The sequence below is a fragment of the Electrophorus electricus genome, chromosome 2 (genome assembly GCF_013358815.1).
Source record: "Electrophorus electricus isolate fEleEle1 chromosome 2, fEleEle1.pri, whole genome shotgun sequence".
Taxonomy (NCBI): Eukaryota; Metazoa; Chordata; class Actinopteri; order Gymnotiformes; family Gymnotidae; genus Electrophorus; species Electrophorus electricus.
This window is the reverse complement of record NC_049536.1, coordinates 975,448-988,021: the sequence shown is the minus strand read 5'-3', so window position 1 is coordinate 988,021 and position 12,574 is coordinate 975,448. Positions and strand designations below refer to the sequence as shown.

The 12,574-nt window shown below is 41.6% G+C and overlaps 1 long non-coding RNA gene and 2 gene segments (V, D, J or C); all 3 read left to right on the top strand.

Annotated features, from left to right (window-relative positions):
- Positions 1–2,619, top strand: LOC113568529. The segment is given in 3 exon segments: positions 1–49; positions 204–602; positions 2,579–2,619. Coding segments are annotated over 3 exon segments (489 nt in total).
- A 6,626-nt stretch (positions 2,620–9,245) lies between these two features.
- On the top strand, positions 9,246–9,907 carry LOC118240965. The segment is given in 2 exon segments: positions 9,246–9,382; positions 9,603–9,907. Coding segments are annotated over 2 exon segments (357 nt in total).
- An 869-nt stretch (positions 9,908–10,776) lies between these two features.
- LOC118240973 lies at positions 10,777–12,265 on the top strand. Its single transcript, XR_004775743.1, has 2 exons — positions 10,777–10,935; positions 11,393–12,265. It is a non-coding gene; the product is annotated as an uncharacterized LOC118240973 (long non-coding RNA).
- The last annotated feature ends 309 nt before the right edge of the window (positions 12,266–12,574 follow it).

Below are 12,574 nucleotides of genomic sequence, written 5' to 3'. Positions count from 1 at the left end.
ATGACTTTGATCCCCATCTTCATCTGCACACTGGTCCTATGGACTCAAGGTAACTCACTGCTTTACCTCTGTGGTGAACTATCCATGTGACACAGGTCTACTACTCTTGTTTAAAATTCAATATTCACAATGTTAATACGACTAAATAAAAGCATATGTACAGTTAATTGTTAACTTTTTTGTGCTTTGTATTCATTCTTTAGGATCCAGAGGTCAGGTAACAGTGACTCAGGATTCAGTGAAATCTGCTCTTCCAGGAGACACAGTCACCATCAACTGTAGAACAAACCCTGCGGTGTATAATAATAACTATCTCGCCTGGTACCTGCAGAAACCTGGAGAAGCTCCTAAACTCCTGATCTACTATGCTACTAGCTTACAGTCAGGAATTCCAGCTCGTTTCAGTGGTAGTGGATCTGGATCTGACTTCACTCTGACCATCAGAGGAGTCCAGACTGAAGATGCAGGAGATTATTACTGTCAGAGTAGACACAACATTGGTGGTAACTGGCCGTTCACACAGTGTTACAGAGTCATACAAAAACCTCCCTCAGTCAGACTGCACAGAGACTGCACTGCTGCAGCTGAAACCTACTGCAGGTGTTGAGGGGGAGGATGTGATACAGCGCAAGACAAGTTTATTTATGTAGCACTTTATACACAATGATAATTTAAAATGCTTCACAAAAGATTATTACATAACAACCTTATTATATCCTTAGATCTATCGTGTTAGGAAGGCTTATGTAAAAAAAAAAAAAAAACTACACAGATAAATAAAATTACTGATGTAAGGGGAAAATATAATACAATGATAAAGTGGTTATTAATTACAACAAACTTCAAATGGAAGGTGCCAAGAAGAAAGCTCTAAATACACTAGGATTTACCAAATGTAGGTAAAAAATTAAAAAACAGAAAACTGACTTCACTTTAAAAGACATAAAAGTGAATTCCAGTGCTAAAATTAAAAGTGAAAAGTTAAATGTGAAGGATGTTAAAAATCTCTCTAGGCGTGACTAGTTCACTGCTTGCTGATGATCTCAGAGGCTTGTTGGCTTTATACTGCACAAATAGATCACAGATGTATTTCTGTACTGCACCAATTAGTACAATGACACACTCTCTGGAGGACAGGAACCACACCACACTCACCACTACTGAACACACACATCTGTAAAGAACTATAAAGCCAAAATGCACACAGCACTGCAGGTCCACTTCTGTGTTCCTGCCAGGACATGCTCATGTCACCAGAGCTCCCCTTGTGGTTATAAATAAAAATGTCAGATATCAAATCAAAAAGGCAATAAAGGTCTGACCCAACCAGTGTCCTTCCTGTTACATCCCAGCCATTTCACACTAAGAGAGAACTTTCCTACTCCCGTTAACAAAATATTCTGGCAAAATAAATGGACATGAGGCCGTTATCAGTGAAGTCACAGAACCTCTCCTTTAGTGACGTCACAGAGTATAACTGTGGGAACTGTGGGTCATCCCATCAGAATGAAGAACATTCCAGAATACCAGATGATCTTCCAGACTGAATTATCTTCTGTTTATTTTGAAGGTACATAGATGTGTGCGTGATGTGTATCAGTTTGGTTGAATATTTATTTTGTGTTCTACATGTAGTCATAAGAATACAAATTGCATAATCAGATCATACACAGACAACAGGCATATTGGCTCCCTGCATTTTATTCAGTTTTTGACAGGCTAAGAAATCTTTACTCACACTATCCCTGAGCTCCTGTCTGTTAAATAGTGTAATACATCTGAAGATATCTTCTGGGATAATAATACAAAATAATAATCAAACATCACTACCACTACAACAGACAACATGAACTCCCTCAAAACAAGAAGGCTATGTCTCATGGTTTTACTGAGTCTTAAGGCAAGATTTTTGTGCTTAAAGTGCATTTTCAGATAAGATTTGAATATTCCATATATAATATGGGGTCCGTGTGCTGGATTAATGCCAGTCTGCATTGTTTTCAGTAACGGGTCCGTGTGCTGGATTAAGGCTGCAGTGTTTTCAGTATGGGGTTGTGTGCTGGATTAAGGCTGGTCTGCAGTGTTTTCAGTAACGGGTCCATGTGCTGGATTAAGGCTGCAGTGTTTTCAGTATGGGATTGTGTGCTGGATTAAAATTGGCCCAAGGATGTATGGGCCATCTTACTACAGTGTAAGTTAGTAGGGAGATGTGTGTTCGTCCCTAATGCTTGAGCAGAGCCTACATTACCACCTTGTGAAAGCAGCTGTTCTCTGAGCATATGAACCAGTGCAGGAAGCAAACAGACAGAATTTTAGATGCTAAAAGAATAACCCCAGGCAGACAATTGTGGAATTTTTCAGAGAAATGTTTTATTAGAGAAGTGGTGTGCTGCTTAACTACCACATTTGACCAAATTAAAGAGCTCATACTGGTTGAAGAATTCAAGAATTGTCTTCCTGATATCATTGTAATGTATTTAAATAAACAAAAAAAGTGTAATCTATCTGCTGCTTCGATGCTTGCAGATGAATTAGTGCTGACTCACAGAAATGTTTTCAATGCACCTGTTTCCCGTAGTGAAGCTCCCAGTCGTTCAACTCGCTCAAGGACTCCTGTGAGCTTCCCGAAATCGGATGCCCCCTTTTGTCTGTTTCTGTGGAAACACGAAAGTGCTTCTACTGCCATGGGCGTGGACACATTATAGCTAATTGTCCTGCGCTTAAGCGCAAGAATGCATTAACAGAAATGGTAAGTGCAGTAAGCACTGTATCTACAGATAAGCCTACACTTCTTCCCATAGATGCTGGGTTTCAGCCTTTTCTTTCTGAGCGATCTGGTTCTCTTTGCGAAGCAGATGAAGACAAACAGCCCATCACAGGTTTACGCGATACGGCTGCTGCTGTGTGTCTTATCTTGGATACTGTGTTGTCTTTTTCAAATCAGTATTATTGTGGTAGTGACAGGTTAGTGGAGTACTCAAGTTTCAAGTTTCAAGTTTGGTTTATTTGTCACATACATAGTCATACACAGTATAACTTGCAGTGAAATGGTTGAGAGTGCTCTGTCCAAACTGAGGAAAAAAAGAAAAATAGGGAAAAACAGGGAAAAACGGGTGCATACTCCGGCTCCCACTGCAAGACATTTTCCTAAGAACTGACAGAATCACAGGCATGGTTAGAGTAGCTGTTAGTTCAGCTTTTCCAGTGAATTGGGTCTCCTTTATATTAGGAAATGACATTGCTAATGGAATTGTATTCCCCTAACCTGAAGTAGTTCGAAACTACTTCAGGTTAGGGGAATACAATTCCACTAGCAATGCCCCGTTGAAGATAGTCTTGTTGCCATTAAACAGGCAGTATTTCCTGCTTGTGTATTAAAGTGTGCTCAAGAACACAAATTGTGGAATACTCTGTCGTTGGCTGACACATTTATGAGTGATCCCTCTGTCCTTAAGTCTGCTCTTTCAACATCCGACAATGTGTGTGCTGCTATTGATAAGCCTGTTCTCTCTAGCTCCATTTCAACAGAGCCTATAGATTGAGCTGTGTTGATGTCTGCATAAAGGACAGACCAATCCCTTACAAACTGCTTTGAGTTGGCTGAAGGAAAAACAGGTACCCTCACTCAGCAACAGCGCTACTCCATTCAAGATGGTGTGTTAATGAAGACCTGGTCTCTGTCTACTGTAAGTGAAGGGTGGGAGGCTGTCCACCAAATAGTCCTCCTGACACCATTTAGGTCTCATGTTTTGTATTTGGATTATGAACATCCACTTTCTGGACATGTAGGAGTTAGGAAAACTGTTCAGTGCATTTTGTCACATTTCTTTTGGCCCTCTGTAAATGGCAACATAGCCCATTACTGTCGTTCTTGTCACACTTGTCAAATGGTTGGAAAACTTAACCAAGTGATCCCTTCTGTTCTGCTTTGCCCCATACTAGTTGTTGGTGAGCCTTTTCGAGTGATTGTTAGTAGATTATGTTGGGCCCTTGCCCAAGACCTGCTTTGGAAATAGTGATCTTCTTACGCTTAATTGTGCTGCTACAAGGTTCCCTGAGGCCATTCCCTTGCGTTCCCTTAAATCTAAGGCTATAGTAAAAGTGTTAATTACATTCTGCACCACATTTGGTTTACCTAAATGCATACAGACAGATCATGGTTCTAATTTCATGTCGACCCTGTTTGCACAAGTAGTTGGTGAGAGGTTGTGCGCCATCCATGTTTTAGCTAGCAAAAGCCTATGTTCAGCCAAAGCAGCTAAGAAAACTTGCTTTGATCAGAAAACTGTATCACGTTCTTTTGAAGTAGGAGATTGTGTGCTTGCCTTTTTGCCCATTTCAGGTATACGATTTTCTGGCCCGTATGTTGTGCAATCCAAGATTTCTCCCAATAATTATGTATTAGCTACCCCAGACCGTCGACACAAATCACGTCTATGTCCTATGAACCTGTTAAAGCCATATGTAGACCACCAGCACTCACCTAACTCAGATCACTTTGCTACCGTACAAACTCATTCTCCTGTGTCTGTTCCAGTAGCTACCACCACAGTCACTAGTGAGTATTCACCCAAGCAGGATGACCTGCATCTCAGCTGGAATTGCTTACCTTGTGCCCATCTCCCCAATACCCTCACATTGCAAGCTCTTCTGCAAGTTGTCTGGCCTTCCCCTCTTTGTTTTCTGTTGTCCCCACTCGCACTTTCCTGCTACAACAATATATATATATATAATGTAGGATGCCATCCACCTTTCAGTGGCTAATGACTTTGGTACTGGGTGATGTGCCTAACTGTGAAGCTTAGTTGGATGACATGGTAGTTTATACTTACATCTGGGCTCATCATATGCAGGCACTAAAGACTGTTTTTAAGAAAATGCAAGAAGCTTCTCAGGTTCTAAATTTGGAAAAGTGTGAGTTTGTTAAAGGCGAGATCACCCATCTTGTAAAAGTTGTTGGACGTGGTACAGTGCACCCTCTGAATGCCAAAGTGCAAGCCATATGTTCATTTCCTCCTCCCCTAACGAAAAGGCAACTTAGATGCCACCAGGACTGGCGCTGGTTCGGTCCTCCTACAAGAGGATTTCAGTGGAAGAGATCACCCTCTTTGTTATTTCTTGCATAAGTTTAACAAGGACCAGGTAGTGTACAGCACAATAGGGAGAGAGTCCCTTGCACTTCTGTTTGCTCCACAACATTTAGAAGTGAACCTCAGTAGCAGTATTGATCCTGTCCCTGTTTATACTGATCAGCACATGGCTACGTGTGTGTGTGTGTGTGTGTGTGTGTGTGTGTGTGTGTGTGTGTGTGTGTGTGTGTGTCATTAATTCCTATGCAGCTCTGAAATTTTGGAAATAATCCCTTATAGAATTTCAAAACCCTCTCCATAAAAATCAATTTACAGATATGTAATATGGTCTGTTAAATTACATTTGGGGATAAGTTTTATTTGTGTGTGTGTGTTTGTGGATGAATTTGTGTAGAGAGATGTCACTTTGCATGTGCAGCACCTGCTTCAGTGCTCTGGGAGTGTTTATAGTCCTGTGAGTTTAACACTTCATGACTGAGAGCTGCCTGTCCCAGCAACTTCACCCACAGCAACCATGACTTTGATCCCCATCTTCATCTGCACACTGGCCCTCTGGACTCCCTCAGTCAAACTGCACAGAGACTGCACTGCTGCAGCTGGGACCTACTGCAGGTGTGGAGGGGGAGGATGTGATACAAAGCAACACAAGTTTATTTATGTAGCACTTTGTACACAATGGTAATTTAAAATACTTCACAAAAGAGTTACATAACAACCTTATTACATCCTTAGATCTATCATGTTAGGAATCATGCTTATGTAAAAAATAAATGGATTACACAGATAAATAAAACTACTGATGCAAAGGGGAAATATAATAGAACAAAAAAGAAGTGATTAATCACAACAAACTTCAAATGGAAGGTGTCAAGAAGAAAGATGTAAATTCACTAGGAACTAAAATAAATTGTGGTGGTAGTGGCACAGAGGACGCTGTAGGCAAGGTCAAGCCAAAGTGCTCTTTATTCTCCATATTTAATTTAGACAATCCCAGCAACGAAGAGACAATACTCAGCGCACTACATGGTGTAGCATGTTCTACAACATGGTAGCGAGCAGTCTGGCCTTTCACAAATGTGCAGCGCCTTCACTGTTGACCTCTGAGTTTATATAGAGGAAGCGAACAAGGAACAGGTTTAGGTGATTAATAGGCAGGTATGTAGTGCTATCTCTAGCAGGAGTGGGCATGTCCAGCCTTCTGGATGACTGGCCAACTGTGACAGAACTGCTAAAAATTTAAGTGCAAAGAATTCAAATATAGGTAAAAAAAATAAAAATAAAAATAAATAAAAAAAACAGAAAAAAATGTAAAGGCATAAAAGTGAATTTAGTGCTAAAATTAAAAGTGAAAGTTAAATGTGAAGGATGTTAAAAAGCTCTCTAGGCGTGACTAGCTGACTGCTTGCTGGTGATCTCAGTGGCCTGTTGGGTTTATACTCCACAAGTAGATCACAGATGTATTTCTGTCCTGCACCACTCAGCACAATGACACACTCTGTGGAACCACAGCACACTCACTCACTACTGAACACACACATCTGTCAAGAACCATAAAGCCAAAATGCACACAGCACTGCAGGTCCACTTCTGTGTTCCTGCCAGGACATGCCCATGTCACCAGAGCTCCCCTTGTGGTGATAAATAAAAATGTCCACAGCCATGGAGTGAGAGGCGAATCCTTCCTATGTTACAAAGGAGAAATCTGTAAGACTGGGTTAGAAGTTGAGAATGACAACTGGCCTTCCAAAGTTATGCCCAGGCTACGAGCAGCTTTGGATGGTGATACCAGGGAGGTCTCGAAGGAAATTGTGAGGTCATGATAAGGGTTTGGAGTACCTGGAATTTACAGACGCTCGGTTTTACTTGGCTTGAGCTTCAAGTGGTGCGCTGTCATCCATGATGCGATGTCAGTCAAGCATGTGGAGATATGTCTGGAGACCTGCGTGTCAGAGGGTGAAAAAAATAAAAATAATTCAGTGTCATCAGTACAGCAGTGGTAGGAGAAACCATGAGAAGATATTACATCACTAAGAGAACGAGTATACAAAGAGAGGAGAAAGGGGCCATGTCACCTGATAGAACCGTCCCTCCAGGTAGGACTGCAACCATCTCCATGTAGAGCCAGTCACACCAAGCCTGGAGAGAACAGAGGAGAATGTTGTGGTTCACTGTGTCAAAAGCTGCTGAAAGGTCTAGAAGAATCAAAACAGATGACAGTTTGGCAGCTTTAGCAGCATGAAGATTCTCCATCACTGCTATGAGGGTTGTTTCTGTAAAATGTGCCTGTTTGAAGCCAGACTGATTGGGATCATGCAGCTGGTTCTGTGTGTGTGTGTGTGTGTGTGTGTGTGTGTGTGTGTGTGTGTGTGTGTGTGTGTGTGTGTGTGTGTGTGTGTGTGTGTGTGTGTGTGAGAGAGAGAGAGAGAGAGAGAGAGAGAGAGAGACCTGTCACATGCCTATCTGCAAATGCAGGTTGACAAAAATTCAAAAAGGTCCTGACAATCACCACACAGAAGGCCCTCTTTTGTTATAATCATCTACCTTTTCTATTGCCTCGGTGCCAGCTATCATTCAGAAGGCTTTGGACCAGATACTGCAGGGTCTACTTAACATCCACTGCTATCTGGGTGATATTCTGGTAACAGGACGTACTGATGCTGAACACACTGAGCATTTGGATGCAGTTCTTGTACGTTTAGAGGACTTTGGCTTGCAAGCTGAAAAGGAAAAGTATGAATTATTCAGACTCTTTGGAGCATTTGGGATTCAAAATTGATGCCGCAGGCTTGCACAGTACCAGTGAGCTTCAGTGGCATTGGTTATGAGACACAGGTAGACCCAACTTATCAGTAGTCCTGACACTGGACATGCAAGGAAACAATGAGTAGTGCAAGTGACAGTGAGTTGACACCTTTCCTTACTTAATGAACTTTGCAGTAAGGGTGCTTAATGTAGGCCATGAGAGTCACTGTCCCTCCTAAACTGAGCTCCAGAATCCTTGAAGAGTTGCACACTGGACATCCTGGGGTGGTCAGAATGAAGGCTAAAGCCTGAAGCTGTGTGTGGTGGCCTGGTCCTGATGCTCACATTGAGCTTCAGGCTAAGAATTGTCAGACCTGCCAGCAGATTCAGAAAATGCTGTGCCAATGCTCCTCTCCACCTGAGGGTTTGGCCCAGTAACCATGGCAGTGTAAACACGTGAACTTTGCAGGCTCAAGTGAAGGCCATATGTTCATGGTTATTGTGGACGCCCATTCAAAGTGGACTAAAGTGGAGCTCATGGAGGCCACAACCACAAACAGGACCATATGGGTACTGAGGACTCTATTCTGCTGTTATGGAATACCTGAGGTCCATGTCAGTAATAATGTACCACAATGCATTGCAGAGGGATTTGTTGCATTCTTAAAGGCCTACCATGTCAAGCACATTCACTCAGCTGCGCACTATCCAGCTGAAAGATTTGTGCAAGTTTGCTCTGAGATCCTCCAATTCTTACTCAATCACTGTCCAGCAGAGGTTAGACACATTTTTGATGACCTACCGTAACACTCCACATCAGGGCTGTAGTTGCGTACTCGTCTTGATGCTCTGAGATCCAGAGTACTGTCTGCTGTAGGGAGCCTGTTCTGTTATGGGGCAGAATATTCCCCTGAACTGGCTCGAAGTCAGAGGCAGTCTACCCTCTACCTCTAGAAAAAAAAGACAGATATTTGCAATTACTAAGACTTTTTTAGTAAGGTGGGAGAAAATGTGTATTGCTTGAACTTGCTGCTATCTCTATACACCACTAGGTGGCAGTGTTGTTCACATGGCTTGGGTGAACGACCTAGTAAAAAGGAGAGTTCCAATTCAACTTCCACATGTCCATAGTGCTATTGAATGTAGACATTACATACTGTCTTTTCTAAATGTTCTGCTGATGCAGACATAACACAGGTGTCATCAATACTAACATGAGCTCAATTATGTCAGGAAACACCAAGTGTAGAAAAATCATGACTGAATGTGAGAGTGCAGCACATAAGAGAGCATTACTGAGAGCTCTAAGATGAGATAAGAGGAGTGATTTTATGATTTATATGATAAAGTGAATCAGACATACAAACTAGTGCTGTGAGGTGAAATGTCAGTTGTCTTGTTTGCATATGTGAGCTGCTTCACTGCTCCACACACTTTAAGAGCTGTAGTGGTGATCAGAGAGTGTTCAGTCCTTTAACACACACTGACACACAGCACAATGATGATGTCACTCATTCTACTGCTGGGGACCCTGGGACTCCTCACTCAGGGTGAGAGGATTTTACTTAACATGAAAATCAATCAGTCTATCTATCTATCTATCTATCTATCTATCTATCTATCTATCTATCTATCTATCTATCTATCTATCTATCTATCTATCTATCTATCTATCTATCTATCATAATTAAAAATTGCTTTAAAAAGGATATACCTTAATATTTTCTTATTTGATTTTTATGTTCTTTTTCTGTATTTATTAACTTGTAGTGTCCTTGGGGGACAGAATTCTGTCTCAGTCTCCAGCATCTTTATCAGTTTTACCAGGAGAGACTGTTTCTATCACCTGCACAGCCAGTCAGCACTGCGGTAATGAGTTTGACTGGTACCTACAGAAACCTGGAGAAGCTCCTAAACTCCTGATCTATGGTGCATCAAGTCGTCAGTCTGGGATTCCAGATCGTTTCAGTGGTAGTGGATATGGTACAGAATTTACCCTAAAAATCAGTGGAGTCCAGGCTGAAGATGCAGGAGATTACTACTGTCAGCAGGATTACAGCACTCCATTCACATAGTGTTAGAGCACCATACAAAAACCTCCCTCAGATGTAGAGGAACTGCTCTGACTCAAACAGACTGATCTGAGAACAGCTGCAGAGTTGTTAAATCTGCACTCAACTCAACTACAAAATACTACAATACTGAACTGTTTGATCTTTTAAATTGTCATCATTGTGTAATGGATACTTACATCACTACATATGTAGCAGGTTAACATCTTTCCTTTAAACCAACCCCTGATAACGTCCTGCTTCCACGCTCAGGTTCTGGACAAAGGCACTAATATATGAACATCACTGTGGTGTATAAGGACAGGTGATCACTACCTAGTGAACTGGTCTGAGTTACTCTTGATTCTTATAATCATTTTACTGCTGTTTTTAGCCTGGAGATCCTGGAAAAGCTGCTGAGGAAATACTGTGTTAAACTGTCCAGACAGCAACTGGTATGTGAAGTTAATTCTTCCTTCTTTTTAGAATAAAAAGAGTTATTTTAAAGTCCTGCTAATGGAACATCTGGTGATGATGGGACAGACAGGGTGAAAATCTAGAATAACTGTTGAAGTGTAGCTGAATACACCATCCTGGGAATTTCACTCCAGGGAAAAAATCACAATTTTAACCATTTACACACAAACTAAATAGCTTTGCCATGCTAAGAAGGAATTTCGTATGATTTGATATTTTACTGAAGTTGAAATAAATGAATGAATTTTATTTGGCTCAGCTTAAAAGCCTGCATTAATAATGCACCTGTATTACAACGTTTTAAACCAACATTAACTATACAATCATATGTTTTAGTGATCTCCACATTTTGCAATTAAATTAATAATAACTTTACACTTTTATTTATCCAAAATTATTGTCTGCCACAGGAGGAGGAAACTGGCAAACCAGGGTGCAATACCGATACTGACCATGTGGACTAATCATATTCCTGGACCACACAGGCACATATAGAACAGCACACACCCAGAGATCTACAAACAGCACAGAGTGAAGGGATTCCACCATCCAGACTAGATCAGTCAGCTTCCACTGTAATGATGGACAGTAATACAGTAGTACATTAAATTAATTTATTTTAAACAAAGGGAGAAAATAACTTTGTATACCAGATGATACATAAAAAAGGAGGCAAAACACAAACTCCTTAAAGGACAAAAACACTCAATACAGAGAGAGTAAAAGAGACCAAACTGCTGGGAACCAAGAACCAGCAGAGTCAGTTTAATCAGCTGGACCCCACACACACACACACACACACACACACACACACACACACACACACACACACACACACACACACACGCACGCACGCACGCACGCACACACACACACACACACACACACACACACACACACGCATACACACACACACACACACACACACACACACACATACACACACACACACACACACACACACACACACACACACACAAGTCCACTACTACTCAAAGAGTTATGAATCAAGTTGAGACTTTGTCATTCCAGCTTCCTCCTAACCAGGACACCAGCAGACAGGAAGTCCTTCCTCCTAAAGAGTCCCCACATCTACCAGACAACTGGAGTGCTGTCTGTTCATGTACTTCCACACATCCACTGATATAAATCACCATTACAGAACAGAGACTGAAGGGCTGCTTCTGAACTGTACTGGATACACCTGCACCTCCACACTGAGGAACACAAGATTATCACAACATTTACATTTAACTCATTAAGATGTCAAAGTGGGGACAGTCACATTAATGCTGTTGACCTGCAGGTGAAGAGCATGAGACAGTAGTTACGTCCTGTGTCCCCCTGTGTCATATGTATGTGTGTGTGGAGCTCTGTTCTCTCCAGTTCCAGTTTCCCCAGACCCAGTCCAGAGTTCCTCTACAGATCTTCATACTCACTGTCCAGTCCTGAAACAAGGCCCTGCCCCAAGGAGGGATATAAGGAAGTGTATTGGAGGAAGAAGAAAGAGAAAGATGATATTTTGGACATCTGTTTGTGTCAGTTTTGATATTTGATTTGGTGCTTGGCCTCTTTTTCCCCTTACTCTGATTCTGAGCTTGTTTGATCCCTCTAACTTGGCCACTGTTGTAAATTTGTTTATAGTATGTATGTATTTGCGCATAGCATACAAATTTATTATTTTTGTTTGCTCTGCTAATTAGGGAAGGGCTGCCGTTGTGTTTAGGCCCTGGGTTATTTTGTCTGTGTTCTCACTTAGGGAGTTAATGCAGTCTTATCTTAGTATAGGATATTATCAGAGGATGGTTGTGATCCATCAGCCTCTGGGTTATGGTCCCAGCACACTTCCACTGCACCACTCTGCTCTCCTGCTAATAGAGAAATAATAAAATACCTACAAACTCACTGAAATGGACAGAAGTGTTCTAGTATGTGACTGTTCATTCATTCATTCATTCATTCATGTATTTGCTGTCACGGCGTTGAGCAGGACGCACAGACTCCCTTGAAACATTTAATGACATGAAACATAAAGGACACGCGTGGCACTCACACATAATAACACTAATAGACAGGAACACACAAACAACAACGACAACATAAAATGGTACAAACGTTGGGTTATACTAACAGCGGCTACACACTCATTGACACTAACATTACACTAACACTAACAACGACCAACCATGAGGCCCACACTGAGAGGGCTTTAAA